This window comes from Poecile atricapillus, chromosome 1, assembly GCF_030490865.1.
Source record: "Poecile atricapillus isolate bPoeAtr1 chromosome 1, bPoeAtr1.hap1, whole genome shotgun sequence".
NCBI lineage: Eukaryota > Metazoa > Chordata > Aves > Passeriformes > Paridae > Poecile > Poecile atricapillus.
In genome coordinates, this window is record NC_081249.1 from 15723423 (window position 1) to 15739919 (window position 16497).

The 16497-nt window shown below is 35.2% G+C and overlaps 1 protein-coding gene across 2 annotated transcripts in view; it reads left to right on the forward strand.

Moving 5' to 3' along the window:
- The window catches only part of ADGRG2 (adhesion G protein-coupled receptor G2), a 56451-nt gene that overhangs the window by 33292 nt on the left and 6662 nt on the right, over positions 1 to 16497 (forward strand). For both annotated transcript variants that reach the window (XM_058864333.1, XM_058864340.1), the window contains exons 8-25: positions 513 to 560; positions 1128 to 1195; positions 2769 to 2842; positions 3655 to 3694; positions 3813 to 3847; positions 4828 to 4910; positions 5551 to 5611; positions 6166 to 6854; positions 7942 to 8140; positions 8468 to 8624; positions 10674 to 10823; positions 11046 to 11168; positions 12266 to 12311; positions 12417 to 12520; positions 13081 to 13205; positions 13980 to 14248; positions 14916 to 15015; positions 15336 to 15610. In XM_058864333.1, coding sequence (XP_058720316.1) covers positions 513 to 560; positions 1128 to 1195; positions 2769 to 2842; positions 3655 to 3694; positions 3813 to 3847; positions 4828 to 4910; positions 5551 to 5611; positions 6166 to 6854; positions 7942 to 8140; positions 8468 to 8624; positions 10674 to 10823; positions 11046 to 11168; positions 12266 to 12311; positions 12417 to 12520; positions 13081 to 13205; positions 13980 to 14248; positions 14916 to 15015; positions 15336 to 15610 — 2646 coding nt within the window. The remainder of the gene's footprint in view (positions 1 to 512; positions 561 to 1127; positions 1196 to 2768; positions 2843 to 3654; positions 3695 to 3812; positions 3848 to 4827; positions 4911 to 5550; positions 5612 to 6165; positions 6855 to 7941; positions 8141 to 8467; positions 8625 to 10673; positions 10824 to 11045; positions 11169 to 12265; positions 12312 to 12416; positions 12521 to 13080; positions 13206 to 13979; positions 14249 to 14915; positions 15016 to 15335; positions 15611 to 16497) is intronic.

Below are 16497 nucleotides of genomic sequence, written 5' to 3' on the forward strand. Positions count from 1 at the left end.
CTAAATGAAGGCATGTTCACTAGATAAGAGTGCACATTGTTGCTGTCATCATAGCTTGAATTCCATCAGGTATAACAGCTTTAGCTTCACACTATCATATGGAGCCATAGTAGGATCCTCAGAAGCAGATACTATGCTGCCTAGTGATTGAATTCTGTGATAATTAAAGAGCTTATCAATTAGATGGTGATTCCTGTTTCTATTTAAAATGTAAAAAAAAAGAAAAAAAATTGAGATGATGATGAGCATGTAAGTATTCTGTCGGAACAGCTGCAGAAATTTATTCAAAATTAATAATCAAAGGCAGTGTATTTCTGAATATTAAGTCTTGGAAAATGTCATGGTAAGTGCTGTAGAGAGATGAAGCCTAGACAGTACATCAAATACTTCCAGAAGATAAAGACATTTTCATAACAAACACTGGAATGATTGTAAATACATGTGATAATATTTGATTTAAGTTTAACTTTTTTACTCAGTAGTTGGTTTTTTTTTCCCCAAAAAATCTATAGCAGGAGAAACCATTGTGTGCAACGTAACACGTGCCTGTAATTATTCAGGTTAGTGATTTTCTTTTCCCTTTTTTAAAGTAAAAATCTTGTTCAACTCTTTTATACTCTGAGCAATGAAGCAGTGTTAATTGCCATGTAAAAGCTAGGTCTGTAATAAATTTCCTTGTAAATTAATATGGATTTTATATGAATTCAAAAAACATTAAAGGTGGGCAGGTTAAGAAGTGTTTAGGCTCTTGTGCTTTTGATCTTTGGTTTCTCATCAAAGCCACATAATTGCAGATGAGAATTGCAAAAAAAGACCCCAAGAAACAAGTGAGCTGGGGAGTTCTATATATAGTAATGTGAAGTGCAGCTTTGCTGTTTTGGGAAAAGATGAACTAGAAGGAATTTAGGGATGGCCACCAAAATTAAGTATATAGAAAATAATGAAGCTTTTGGACTAGTTCATTTGTTGAAATAAGTGAAAAGAAGAACAATTGCAAAAATAGATAAGCTAGTGCAAGTATTTCCCTTGTATCAAAACACATGACAGTAAATTTTTCAATTTTCAAAAAATTTTACATCCTGTGTTTTAGCATTGATTTTCATAAATTTTTTTACTTTTGCTTTTAGTGTTCTATGTGGGCAAGGTAAAACTGCGGGCAAGTGAAGAAAGTAACTCATCACTAAATGTAGAAATAGTAAGTATTCTTCCTTTTAAAACATTAGTGTAAGCTAGGTTGAAGTGAGTTTCTTTGTCTACACTTAAAATAAGTAACGTAATTCTTACTGGGCTTGCAGTGCAAGATACTGTTTGTAGTGGATGGAACAGCTCTGTTTTAAACAGTTGCTTTTCAGCAAAATTTTAAAATTGCAGCAAAGTAAACTTACAATAAGGACCTGTATTCTCTACATAGCCACTGAAAGGAGAGGAAAGCCCTGGGTAATCTCAGGAATTTACATTTAGGCACACAGATCTTCCTTCAGAGATTAATTGAGGCACTTGTCTTTGGAAGATGAGCATCATTAGATGGCAACTATTTGGGCACAATTGAAGTTGGATTATATCCTGGAATAATTCATGTTGAGATTCTCATAAATAGTTCTATGATTTTTTTTTGGTGTATTTTTTCAATTATGCTTTTGCATGATCATTGTATGTTTTTTGGCTTGTGGTTACTGAGTTATTAATTATGCAATAGGATTATGTGACATGAGTGTGTCCATTACACAACAAGAGAAGTTTAAAGGGACAGTGTCACGCATGGCAAGACCATATAGATGACCCAGTATCAAGATAACACTATGAGGATGAGAATGTTTAATTGTTACAGATGGAAACTGAGGGGAGGAAAAAAGAAGGATCTTGTATCTTTATCCTACACATCCCTGTCAGCCCTCAGCCTGAGATTTCACATGCCAGTCCCTGAAAGCATGAGAATAGTCAGCAGTGTCACCACAGAGAAGAGCTACTGCACAGAGCATTGAGTTTGGGCAGGGATATGCCTCTGGCAAAAGCCGCCTCTACAGTCTGTTGTGTTTCAGTGGTGATGCCTACTGAAACTGTGCTAGTGGAATAACATTACACCTACAGCTTCTGGAAAAATTGGTTTCCATCTGTTAAAACTCTTTTGCTTTTTAGAAGAATATTTCTTAGGGGAAGTCAATACCACATATATTAGATGATGCTTTTCCTCATGGCCATTGCTGCTTGCACAAAATGTAAAAATCTCCAGTAATGCTGGTAACCAGAGGAGTATAAAAGTGCATATACAGAAAGGGTTCTTAGATAAACCTCACTGTATCCCCAGACCCTAATGCTAGGTCATATTTATTTTGCTCAGTTCTATCATGTCTTTCACTCTAGTTCTTGACTTCTTGCTAACAGTGTTCTGTTATCTGTTATTTATGTCATTTATGGAGTTTGTCCTATTATTGCACTTAGAGTTAAAAAAATTCATTTAGTGTCTGGACTAAGGTGTCCTTGTTGCAAACTAAGCCAAATTCCTTTTTTTAACAGCATAAGACGTGGTTAGTTCACTGTCCTTTTGCCCCTTTCTTTCACAAAGATTTTGGGGTTTGGTCTATACTAGATCAACAGTTCCTTCCATAAATCGTGACAACAAAGTCATGGTAAATACTTGTTGCAGTGTATTAGTGAGAAAACATGCTTCTTTGCAATTTCAGCTTATTAAAATGCATGAAATGAACGATTTTCTTTTAAGACTAAAAGCTATTGGTTGTACTTAGTGGTGGAATCTTTTTTCCTAACAGATTGATAACATAACCACCCACAATCAAGTCAAAAAAGTAATTGAAATTCCAGCACATACCCCACAAGAACTGAGGTAAGTAATTCCGAATAAGGATTGAAATCTTTTTTGTATTTTAAAAAGATGAAGTGAGACCTTCCATTTGTTGAGCAGTCTTTGTGTTATTCCTGCACATTAAAAATTTTAGAAGTTGTAAGTTCTTGCTCTTTAGCAAAAAAGTTCATACTGGTTAGAATACTCTTAGTTAGTTTATATACCACTGGAGTTTCTTTTAAAAAACAGTACACCAAATTTTGTTATAACTTAAGTATTCAGTCTATCTGGAAGGAAATTATGAAGACAACTTTCCTAGCTGCATGTTCTTCAATAAATATTCTTTAAGTCATATCTATGATTTTATTTTGGTATAGGTTTTTCTTTCCCAGTCTTTATAAGGAGAGTGAGTAAATATTTCCCAAACTTGCCCTGAAAATCAACAAGATGTGGTTGGCCAACAAATCTTGTTTATATAAGAAATCCATATTTCTTACTCGTTCTATTTCTATGGCTTTGAGTATAAATTTAGAATTCTATTCCAAGTAATGTGTGGCAAAAGGCAACATTAAGATTTATCTTTTGCTCTTTTAAATAACATTTACAATTGGTTGGTATTCAAATGTGATAACAGAGGTTTAAATTTATTTTGTGTAGTGACTAATAAAAGTCAGCTCTTCAAATGTTTAATGCTCTGAAAAGTGGTTTTATAGTATTAGAACTGGCCTGACTAAAAAATCATTGATTAACTGGAAAAATATTTTTCTCTGTAATTGTTTTTTTATTAAATTGTTGTAATTGTTTTTAGAAACATAACCAAAAGTCCTGCATAACAGTAATATTTTATTTTAAAGCATTTCAGAGTTCAACAAAACCTTGCGAGCAGTAAGTGAGGTAAGATTACTGATTGTTGTTACTGTTTGGAAAACTTTTTTTCCAACTTACTTCTGATAAAGCACCATGATTTCTCCTTATAGACCAATTTTTTTTCTGTTTTCATTTGTCATTACAGTCCTCTGTTATGGAATGCAGTGCAGAAAACCAGAGGTTTGTTTTCAAATTTTTAAAGACAAAATATTTAAAAGCTCGTATATTGTCTTGTGATGTGTGAACTATGCATGGCTCTGTAACAGAAGAAAAAGACAAACTCTAGAAAGTTCAGAAGTTCAAGAAACAGGCTGGAGAAATATATGTAGGTAGAAAAAAATCCAATTTCGTTATTGTCCTGGCATTGGTGATTTTGAAAAAACCTTTTGGTGTGTGTTGGTTTTGTTTAACCCAAATGTATTGCTTCTCATTAATCTTCTGCTGAAGCTCAGGCTTCCCTGCCACATTTCTTCTGCATCTTGGTTATTACCTTAGTCAGGTAAATGAGAGCACCAGAATTCCAGAACTTGTGAATTGCAATGCAATCTTTATGAGGGATTTGCTTGAGGCATCCCAAGTTGCTGTTCTTCAGCTTGGGAAACCAACCATCTTTGGGGTATGGGGAGCCTGAGGAAGTAACCTTTTAATTCATCTCTATGTTTGCATTTGCTGAATCTGAAAAAAATTTGCTGGAGGTTCCCTAGTGGAGGCAGAGCTTCAAGTCCTTGAACTGTAGTCGTAAAGATGGAATTCCATACTAGAATGGGTCACTGAAGTTCTCTAAAGTCAAGAGAGAATGCTGGCTTCCTCAGGTGATGGAATTAACACTGACATACTAACACTAACAGTGGAGATTACAAAATTATCAACTCTTTAATAGCCAGCATTGATCAGGGAGGACTCCATTGTTGACTCATTTACTCCAAGAATTGGCATAGTAGAGATAAGGGACAATAAGTGCCACAAACTGATTTATTATGTTTCTAACCAGCCTGGCATAGTGGTTTACATGCATTAAAAATGTGGCCAAATCTGAACAGAGCCTGGGAAAAATGTGCTTTCACACTTAGCATTTAGCATTTGATATTAGTTCCATGTGTTATAAAGATGAGGCAGCTCTCTTTCATGAGTCCTAAGCTTTTTTTTTCTTCTCATTATAGTACACGCTGCAATTTCATAATGAAGCTGGCTGAGAGAGAGAATATAAGCAGTTTAACAGAAAAAGTAAAAATAAGTCAGCTTGGTAAGTTATGCTTTAAACATAGTCTCATCACAATTTTATGTCTTTTCACATGGTCTGAAAAAAGGCAAGATAGTTACTCACTTTTATATCAAAATATTTTTTGTTTTGAGCAATATAAATACATAAAAATGCAATCTTCTGATTTTTGGGGGTCTATGTGATAGAAATAACTTTTTAAAACATTTTAGTATAAAATTGCCAGCTACTTTAATAGAGCACACTTTGAAAGGATTAGGTGTAAAATAAGCTGAAAACATAAATGTCTTGCTGAAATGACAATCTGACTTGAAAGGGCTGTTAAGTAGCCAAGCTTTCTTAGTGATATTGTGACAGGATGAAGTACTGCATCATACCATTTGTCTCTGTTTCAAAAGCTGTAGTGTTGCATTTTGGTGTGTTTAAGATGAAAAAAAAAAGAGGAATCTGAACTTGTCAGGCATTGAACAAAAATCTGAGGCTATGGCAATATTCTGACTGGTCAAGAGTTCTTCTGTTTTGCAAAACTAATTTGAGAACAAACTTCAAAATAAATTATGCAGTATCTACTGTTGTTTAGAGACATAGTACACATGGTTAAATATTCTACTTAATGGTATTAGCAGTTGGTATGCTCAAGGATAATGCTTCTTTGTCATCTCAGATCGGTGCTGCTGTTCATCACTGAAGTATTGTTCCTTGACTGCTGAAGAATTACAAATGTAGTAAGTATAAATACAAAATTTGACTTGCTTGTTTCCTAGATTTCCTAATACATGGCTAGAGTCAACTTCCATGCTGTATGCTTCCATGTAATAGCTAGAAAGGACTCCACAAGAAAAAGCTGACAGGCATTTTCCAATGTGGCTCACTCCTCTTTCCCTTCCCTCCCTTCTTAGAATTTTTTTATAATTTATTTTTAAATATTTTTTTTTTATATTCCTCCTTTTTTATTTATATTCCCCCCTTTTTTTAAATTTTTTCCATGATGCATCTAGCTTTTGTGTTCAGCAACAGCTCACCTTCAGAACAGCAGCAATGACAGTAGTAATAGTATTTGTTTATGGACTTGATAGTTAACAACTACAGCAAAATAGAATGTATGAAGTGTCTAAATATTAAAGCATGAAACATCCAATCCGATTGATTTTAAAATATACATTATTATTAGTGTATCCATATAATTTATATATATATTCCTCTATTATAACTGGTTTTCTTTAAAACAGAAAAAATGTTAAACTTAACATGTATTTTTGTACCTTTTTTTCTTTTACAGTACTATACAAGTGCCACCTCATCTTATATGGGTTCCTTCCCCTCATTCTCCTTCTCTGTCTAAAAAGACTTTCCTCAAATCTAATTCTTTTTTCCCCCCCACTATACTTTCTGCTGAACAAAGCCCCACAATTAGACCACTGATCCCACCATTCACAGAAATTTATTTTTCTGGAACTCTTTCCACATCTCCCCTTACAAACCCTCTCTCTGAAAATTCTATGCCTTCCACCAGTGTTACCACTACACATTCCTCTTCCGAGTCTCTTGCTCAACCTACTATGCCAACTTCTTCTTTCACAACTTCCAACAAATCCATCACTGTTCCCATACCTGCTACAAAATCTGTTACTAATGCTGCTTTCTCAATTAAATCTGACGCTGCACTCCTTAACAAGACTTTTACAATACTTCCTGCTTCTGGAAGTTTCACTAAACATTCTTCACTTTCTTCTTCTGAGCCTCACAAACTTCCAATTGTAAGTCAGCACTTTGAGGCTATCACCAGATCAGTTGCACAAATTCCCCCTATTCCAAGCCAACCTATATCCCATCCCAAAAATGTTAGTACAGTACCTATTGTTCCCCTTACTCCTTTCACAATATCTTTGACCCCTACTGCTAGTCCTGGCAACCATTCTGTCTCAGCTTCTCATCCTCATTCTACTGCTGATGGCCATGGGACCCCAGGTAAATATGACAAGTAAATAATTATTTTTGTTTGATTGCCATATACTGGATTTTCTTTTAAACTTCATTAAACAATGAATATGAGAGGTGCCCTTACAGTTATTGTGAGTTACTTTGGATGGGAATGTTGATCTGCTGGAGGGTAAGAAGGCTATACAGAGGGATCTGGACAGGCTGGATTGATGGGGCTGAGGCCAACTGTATGAGACACTCAACAAGGCCAAGTGCTTCGTCCTGCACTTGGGTCACAGCAACCCTAGGGAATAGTCCAGGTTTGGGGAATAGTGTCTGAAAACTGCCTGAAGGAAAAGGACCCGGTAGTGCTGGCTGGCAGTGGCTGAACGTGAGCCAGGGTGTGCCCATTTTGCCAAGAAGGCCAATGGCATCCTGGCCTGTATCAGCAATAGTGTTGCCAGCAGGACCAGGGCAGTGATTGTCCCATGTACTCAGCACTGGTGAGGCCACACCTCACACCTCGTGTCCATTTCTGGGCTCCTCACTAGAAGAAAGACATTGAGGTGCTGGGGTGAGTCCCTGGAAGGGAGACAGAGCTGGGGAAGAGTCTGGAGGAGTCTCAGAGGTGACCTTATCACTCTGTAGATTCTGTAGATTTTTTTTTTTTTAACTAACCTAATATTTTGAATATTGCTCAGTAATGTTGGATCATCCTTAAAATACTGTTATTGACTGGGAATATTCTTAGTGGCTATGTATTTTCTTATGAAACACATCTTTACAAGTGTCTTGAAATTTCTGACAGTATCTTGATTTTACTCCACATTCAGGTATTAAGTGGCTAAAAATTCAAAATAATAGATTATTTAATATATTAGTGGTCTGATGTGAGGGACTTTGAAACCAATAAAACATGAAATTAATGTTGGAAATTTGGAACCTTGCTTTATGTTTTCATGAGATTTAAATTACCACTCTCTGCAAAGTATCTGATAGGGAGGAATTACATAATTTGTTGTGAAACCTTATGAGTAGTGATACAAGTTTTTAATCAAGAGAACTGTTTAATTTTTCTGCTTCTCCAAGCTTTTATCACTTGTTGAACACTTGTTGAACTTTTTATTTGTTGCAGGAAAAACCATTTCAGCTACCACAAATGTGACTTCTGTACACACCACCATTAGTATCGCCACAGCTGAGCAAATCGTGTCCAAAATAGAAAATGATTTAGCAGCTGGAAAAATAGAGCCAAAAGATGTGGAAAGGATGGTTGGTGAGGTGAGCAGTATCCTCACTGCTTCTCAGCCATTACCACCACGAATTTCTAACAGGTAGGTTGTTTTGGCAATAGAATACAGGAGTGTTGTATTTACTGTCTTGATGAATTGGCTTCAGCAAGTTTCACTTTTTCATAATCATAATCCAAAAGAATATTTTTTATTCTTTAATATAACTATTCAAAACGGAAGGACTATCATTATAATGTTACCAGCTCTACCATAATATAATGCCATGGAAACTATTGTTTGTTTTTTTTGTTGACAGCATAATAAGTGAGCATTTTGCATTGCACCTGGATTATTGCTCCATAATCATAACTTGCTTGAGAATTTTGGATGTATGTGCTTGGTAATACTAAGTATACTTTTTCTTAACAGAATTATAAAACTGGTGGATTATATGGGCTTAAAACTAAACTTATCAACATCATCTGCTGAATTTGTCTCCCCTTCCCTGGCTCTGGCAGTTGTCAATACAAACAGAATCCGTTCCAGCCAGATGTCTTTTGCTGTCCAGGACTCAGCTGATCTCCAGGTTACAAGATACTTAAAATTACCTACAAATTGTCAAACATTTATTATAAAGTGTTTATGGTTTTATATTTATTAGGAACATGAGTTTGTTCTTTGTTTAGGTCAGTTTCAGGATCTTTAGTTCGTGTTAGTTTCAGAATTTTTTTTAAACCCTTCAGAGTTTTTCCTTTAATTTTCAACTGTGCAAATAGGTGTAAAAGAGAGCTGACTTAGCAGAAACTGGCAGAACTAGTAAGCTGTTGGAGAGGGTACAGCTAGAACACCAGAATGGACAAAGTGCTTGGCAGAATAACTTTGCCTCAAGCCTCCTGAATTATGAGTCATTTATTCAACCACCATGACAGTGCTGAAATTTTTCAAGGAGTTTTGCCAGATGACTTTATCTGCTAGAAGGAAATAACTGTAGAGGGTTCCTGGAAAGAGCTGTTATGTATGTTGCTTGGATAATGCTGGTCAGTCATTTGTCACTAGTGGCATCTCACCAAGAAAGAAGTGCTTAGAAAGCTTGGTTGGATCCCCTTTATCTCATTCAAAACCTCCCTCCTGACAGAAAATAATGGACAATACCAGCCTTGGAGGCTTAAGCAAGGAGAGATGGAAAGTTTTGGACCAATTTTGACACACCTCAGAGAAGAAAATAGCTTAATGTATCGTAAGCCATAAGTAGTACTGGAACTTTTTTGTGTTACTGAAAATTATATAAATGTTTAACATTTGAGTTCTTTTCTATTTCTCAGCAATATGTAGTGCATGTATGTGAGATGACTAGGAGATGGTAGTGCTGATACACATTTATTTGCTGAGGAGTGACTTTTTATTTCATGTCATTGGCAATGAAGCACTGAAAATTTTCAATAAGTATCATCTACTTCAAACTAGAGCAAAAGGAGTACTTTGTGGAATTGGTTTAGGAATTTTTTTGATGGCTGTCTACACCAGTGATTTCCAAAGTGGGGTTGGAGCATCCCAGGGTGTGCACACAACAGTCCATTGCATTGCAGGAAAATGTTATTTATATGATTAATAAATTAAAAATACATTTAAAAAGTAGTTTTTAATCTCCTTAATTTTTTAAACATTCTATAACTTGCATAATATATTAGTACACTAATTTATACATGTAACTTATGGATAGGTATATACTGGGGTTCATGCTCAAAAACTTTTAGCGGATGCATGATTAAAAACATTTGGAGTGCGCTAGTCTAAACAGATGGATTAAACCACATGGTTAGGGCACTTTGGGGAGTTCACACTGTTACTCTTACTACAGCCATTCTTTCAATACTCAGATAATTCCTTTCTGCAGTACTGCTGATGTTTCACATCTCCCAGGAACTCTGAGGTGATGATATTTTATGTAAAGGACTAATGTATGACAGGAATGTTGAGAGATTTTGTGCTAAACAAAGTTCCCTGACCTGTAAGCACAGCACATAAAATAGGTGAAAGTTCAGATCCCTTTTTGTACAGTATTAGATCACTAAGCTCTTGAGGTACCTGAATTGTAGCTTTTCCAGTTTACTTCTGTAATTTTTAGCAGATGATCAAAAAGTTAAGGGTTTATGTTCTTATCTAAGAACATAAACTTAACCTACTGAACTTAAAAATGTACTGACAAATAATGGCTATTTACACTTTTTCTGAATTTTGACTTACTTCCTACAGGGTATAAAAAATTCTTTGCCTTTGCAGACTTTCATGCTGTGAAATTTTGATCTCCCTACACATTTACAGTTACATAGAGCTACCTGGGTTTTTGCTCCTCACCTTTCCCAAATCAAAACAAAACACACAGTGATGTGTTATGACCCTGTAAGGAAATGGTTAAAGCCAGACTATTTCCAGTTGTTGGCAGACCTGAAATGTGATGCATCCTTTTCAGTCCTGTAAGTGCTATTTATGCATTGGAGCAGGAGAGGAATGAGAGTAGCAGTGGGTTTGTGACAGTAATTAGAGATATTTATTTTGAAGTTTTAAACTGAAAATAATTCATAATTTATTTATTTGGAGACTGAAATGAAGCACAATCCTGGTGTTTATTTTTCAGATCTCTCTAGGAGTTCAGGCAATTCAGAATTTAAATAATCTTGGATCAATTACACTTCCTTCATCTTTGCTGAGGAATTTACCCACTGAAGAGTTGGACTTGGCTTCTAGAATTATATTCAACTTCTTCAAAAAGACCACTGTGTTCCAGGTATTGTTTTGCCCCACTGTTCATAAGGATTTTAAATTCAAGCTTAGACCAAAATATGAATGGATTTTTTTTTCCCACAAAACACATTTTAAAACTTCTTACTTAAAAGGTAATCGTTTTTGTCCAGTACTTGCTCCACATAGTAAATGAGCTTGTGGGTGTTGTACTCTAGTATAGTTTCCTTTAAGATTTTAAGATCTGGTCCTTTTTTTGTCATTCCAGGATCTGTCCTTGAAGAATGCATCTTTAATCAGTGGTGTTATATCATCAAGTGTTGCTAACCTCACAATTAGCAACTTAATGGCAAATGTTACTGTCATTTTGCAGAGTATCAGACCTAATCAGGTAAAATTTACATTTTGGCAGACTTAAAGTACAGTTTTGTTGCCTCCACTGAAGTTGTTGTAGTGGAAACATTTTACTAAGAGTACAGGTCAGCTTGTTCTGCTTTACTAGTGTGGACATTTCATCTCCACTTGGACATTAAAAATCACTCCTGTTTGCTTATTTACCACAGGTATAAATTTTGGTTCTCAAGTAGTGTAAGGTATTTTTTCTCTTTCACAAATTCATCTAGCTTTTATCTTTCTTACTTAATGTGCTGGCTTTGCAGCTGGTTTTGTTGGTGTTGCATGGCCAGAAAATAATAATATAAAAATAATTAAAAAATTAAAAGTAGTTTTTCTTAGAGGAACTGAAACACAGGATTGTGTCATCTGGAAGTATTAGGATTCTTACACACTGTCTCTTTCTGAAAGAAGCATCAAGGATTAAAGTCTTCTATCTCATATCTTAAGATAATTTAAAATACTCAATTACTATAAACTAAATATGTAGAGATTTCACTAATGCACCTGGAGCTTTTTTTCAGGAGCTGCCTTAGTGGTGTCTTTACTTGTTTTGACATAATAATCAATCTTGAGATATAATTGTGGAAGTATTAGTATTTATAGCAATATAGTGCATTGCTGCTGGTATTTATAGAATTTGCATGTGTGTGAGGAAATCTGTGTGTAAATGTGTAACACTGTGACAGTAGGAAGTGATCAAATATTTGCAAATGAAAAGGTTTTTCATTTTCTGTGTGGTCATGACTTCAAAAGTTACAAAGTCCGGAAGGAGGAGAAATCCTGAGAATTTGTATGGTGTGGGAAGACAACAAAAGAGCATTCGAAAGGTTCTACCAGGAACAGAATCTTTGCATAAGCACAAGAGCTAGCTCCTGTCTGGTGACTTCAAATTTGTTCAGCATATTTTTGTATGCAGTTTGCAATATTAATCCTTTTATGCATATAAATTAATTTTGTGTTCATGTGAAACAGGCGTATTTGCTGTATACAGTGTCTGTTCTTGCCTGAATTTTGTAGATCATTCATAAATCATTTCATCCTAAACTCACAGTTTAGTAAGTTGTTTTTGTTTTTCTCTTTGCTCCTAAACAGGATAATTCCACAGTTAGATGTGTTTTTTGGGACTTTAATAAAAATGGTAAGTACTTGAGATCACCCAAGATACTATTCTGGTTTAGCTACATTAATTCATGTTAATGTAAATGAAGCCTTTTATGAATAACAAAGCTGCTTTTTTTAACAGGTGGACATGGAGGCTGGTCATATGAAGGCTGCATAGTTAAAGAAAGTAGAGTAAATGAAACAGTCTGTTCATGCAATCATCTCACAAGTTTTGCAGTTTTGATGGTAATTATTTTAAAAATTATGCAATCTTACCCTGGTTCAAGAACATGTTTTACCTTGAGTTGTCTTAAACAAGTGAAGACCCAATAAGCTCATACAACCTAATAAATAATCCTCAGGTTCTGTTCACTTTAGTGGTAGCCATATAATTAGTCACATGCTTAAACTCCTTGTTGAATAGGAGTCCATGGAAAAAAATTCTTTAAGTACTGCAGCTTTTACATTTAGGCAGCTGTTTATACTCTAGGAAATAAAGTTTAGGAAATCAAATTTAAACAGGTTTTTAATCAAATGGTTTTTCACAATTAGAGTCATACATAAAATAAAATCTCAAGTTTGAAGGGTCCTACAAGGATCACGGAGACCCAGCTCCCTGCTCTTTACAAGACTAGATTGGCTTTTTTTTTCATCTAACTTTTATAAAGCCATGATGAAAAGAATGGAGTCCTTTCTTATTTATAACTATAGAGGGAAAGGTACATTTTGATGTATTTTGGTGGGTTTTGTATCTTTTTCTATTAAATAAATCTGTTCTCTGAAAATAACTTCTGTTTCTGTTTTAGGACTTGTATGGAAATACCCCTTTGAATCCCACACAAGAATTGGTACTGACTTTTATATCATATATAGGCTGTGGCCTCTCTGCAATTTTTCTTTCTGTTACTCTTGTGACCTACATAGCCTTTGAGTAAGTATTCATTCAGCTGAACTCCCATTATTCTTCAATTGTATTGATAATTGTCTTCACTGAGAAATCCTTTTTAACAGTTATGGAGTCTGTCTCCACAAATAATGCACATATTTTGCCGGTTCCAACAGGGAGGTGTTGATTTCAGTCTTCAGAAATGTTAATCTTACGAACTAGTGAAGTATCATGAGGCTCTGGGCAGTAAGAAGTGAATAAGTCGCACTCTGAAATATTTTATAATGGATTATCATAATAGAAGTGTGAAGGAATATTTTTAAGATACATATTTAAGATACACCATACAGAAAGCAGTACAGAATTCTAGCATTTTTAAAAGCATTTGTATTCTTTCTTTATTCTCTCATTATTCTAAAACCGGGACTTGTCTCTATCAAGGCCTCAGATGCCCAGTCAAAAGCTTGATCTAGTTAAGCAAAAAGAACAGACACATTTTTGGGTTTGGGTAGCAATATAACAAGAAGTCCAGCATACAGTGTAAACAAAAATACAACTGTGGTACAAAACACTTCAAGTTATTGTTTGTATTTATGTAACCTTTTCTGGAGAAGTTTATATATACAGACAGTTAATTTGGAAGTATGTTTTAAATTATTCTCTCCATGTATAAATGCAACACATGAAGCATTGTATATGAATGAAAATGTGAATTTTTTTTTTCTTGGCATTTGTGAATGCCAAGGACTGCAGGAGAGGAAATATGCCAGGGATGCACAGACAGCTGAGGCCATCTCACAAATTTTCTCCTTTTTTTAGGAAAATCCGGAGAGACTACCCCTCCAAAATACTAATTCAGCTGTGTGCTGCATTACTTCTACTCAACTTAGTTTTTCTCCTTGACTCGTGGATCGCGCTGTATGATACACGAGCACTATGCATTGCAGTTGCAGTATTTCTTCACTATTTCCTCTTGGTTTCCTTCACCTGGATGGGCCTGGAAGCTTTCCACATGTATCTGGCCCTTGTGAAAGTCTTTAACACCTATGTCCGGAAATACATTCTTAAATTTTGTGTTGTTGGTTGGGGTATGTATTTTTTTTCCCCTTTTTTATGCTAAATAGATAATTCCTCTTAATTCCTCAAGTATTTCGGTGAATGTGACACAGGTCAGAAGTGAAAATTAGGTATATGTTCCACCTTTCTGAGGCATGGAGTCCCCCTAGCTGCAGAGCTGAACTTTCTGCAATGCAAAGTGATAATAAATTTTCCTTGTGCTGGTACAATAGAACTTTTGAATGTGCATGCTTCCATTATTTCAGGAATAAATGCCAATAAGTATATATATTCCATTTCTGGAATAGCACTGTTGCTAACAAGATGCAGCAAAACCAGATCTAACTGGATAGAGGATGAAGAGATTCTGGGCCTGATTTTTATCTCCTATTTGTTTCTTAAAACATAGACAAAAAAGAAAATCAGTTATCCTGTAAGAGATATTTTGAATCAGTTTGAAGACTGATGATATTTGTTGGTTTATTCAGAAAGTTTTGGAGCTGGCTGTGGAGGACTCTTGTTTCTTTGCAAGTTGTGCTCCTGAGCAGTTTGAATGCTACAATTTTCAGACAGCTAGTAGTCAGCAGAATTCAGCAGCCAAATTTCAGAAAAATACAATAATTTCAATAATAATTTCAAGTCCTCATAATACTGTCTATGTTATGATTTTTATGTATTTGTTTGCTCATAATCTTTTAGGGTTGCCAGCAGTAGTTGTGTCCATTGTGTTGGCAGTATCGCCAGATAATTATGGACTTATAACCACTGGAAAGGTTTCAATAAATGGACCTGATGAATTGTGAGTTAAAGGGAGGTTCTTTGGGGGAGGTGAGGGTAGGGAGTGGAGGGAGGTCCTACAAATTGCTTTTCTTTAAAGTAAAGGGGGGGAAGGCAAGGAAGTAGTAGTAGTAGTGCTTTGAAACAGTATTAACTCTACAGTGTCTCATATTTTAGGGTTATAGACTATATGAAGGCTCATATCCTTTGGCCAAAAAAAACACTTTTTTTGTAAAAAGGCAAAAATGGTTTGCATGTGCAACAAACTACAAGTTTGTCTCATGTTTATTTCACTTAATTTCTGTTTCTGATAATGGTTGACAGATTGTTCTTTTGTTCTAGCTGCTGGATCAAAAATAGAATTGTCTTCTATATTACTGCTGTGGGATACTTTTGCCTGATATTCCTGATCAATATCAGCATGTTCATTGTTGTGCTGATCCAGCTCTGTCGTATCAAAAAGAGGAAACAACTCGGTGCTCAAAGGAAAACCAGTATCCAAGAACTTAGGAGTGTTGCTGGCCTCACATTCTTGTTGGGAATTACCTGGGGGTTTGCTTTCTTCACAGTAAATGAAGTATTTACTTACCTCTTTACCATTTTCAACACTTTGCAAGGTAAGCTTGTCCTCCGTGTAACAGCTCCCTGTGTATAATAAACCAAATATTTTGAAACATCATTTTCTTGATTCAGCAATAACAATTTAACTTCGATATGTGCAGTAACATGTTAATTATATTAGAGATGAGATGATACTGCTTTACAGTAATCTTAAATTGCAGTTTTGTAATGATGAGGTACAGAAAAAGTAGATACTGTTTATATAGGTATATTTATAAATATTGTCATTTAAAAAGTGTATGCAAACCAGATATCCCTGGAAGTGACTGTGTTTCACTAATAAACAGATTAATTTTGAATAGGCAGTTATTCTAAATGTTCATGTTATAATGCAGTCAGTGTAGTGAAATCGGTATAATTTCTTCAGTTCCTCTAAGGCTTCTGGGGGAGGTTTGGTATTCAGCAAAGGGTCATTGAGACAGGCAAGGCTGCAACATCTAAAAGTTAGTGACCCAACCCTTAAGCATGGCCTGTATAGTACTTAAGGACATATGGGAAGTAGATACAAAAACAGAGTTTTGTAAAGGCCAGGGTGCTACTGGATATATCCAAAAGCAAGTTGCTGCAAAGACTTTTTATATAAAACAGGAGGTATTGTAGCTGTCCATAGTGTCCTAAATATATCTAAATATACCTGATATATATATATACACATATATATGTATGATAAATATACCTAATGGCCCTTCTGAAGTTTGGATCCATATTCTGCTTAAATGGCACTTAGATGACTGGCCAGACAATTTCCCAGAGATACGAAAGGAATGAAAATTGCATTCTATACAGTTGAAAATTGTATACACTGCTCCCCTATTTGCTGTATTGATTTACTATTATTTACTATTCATTCTAAACCTAATATAATTTTTCCCATTGCAGATTG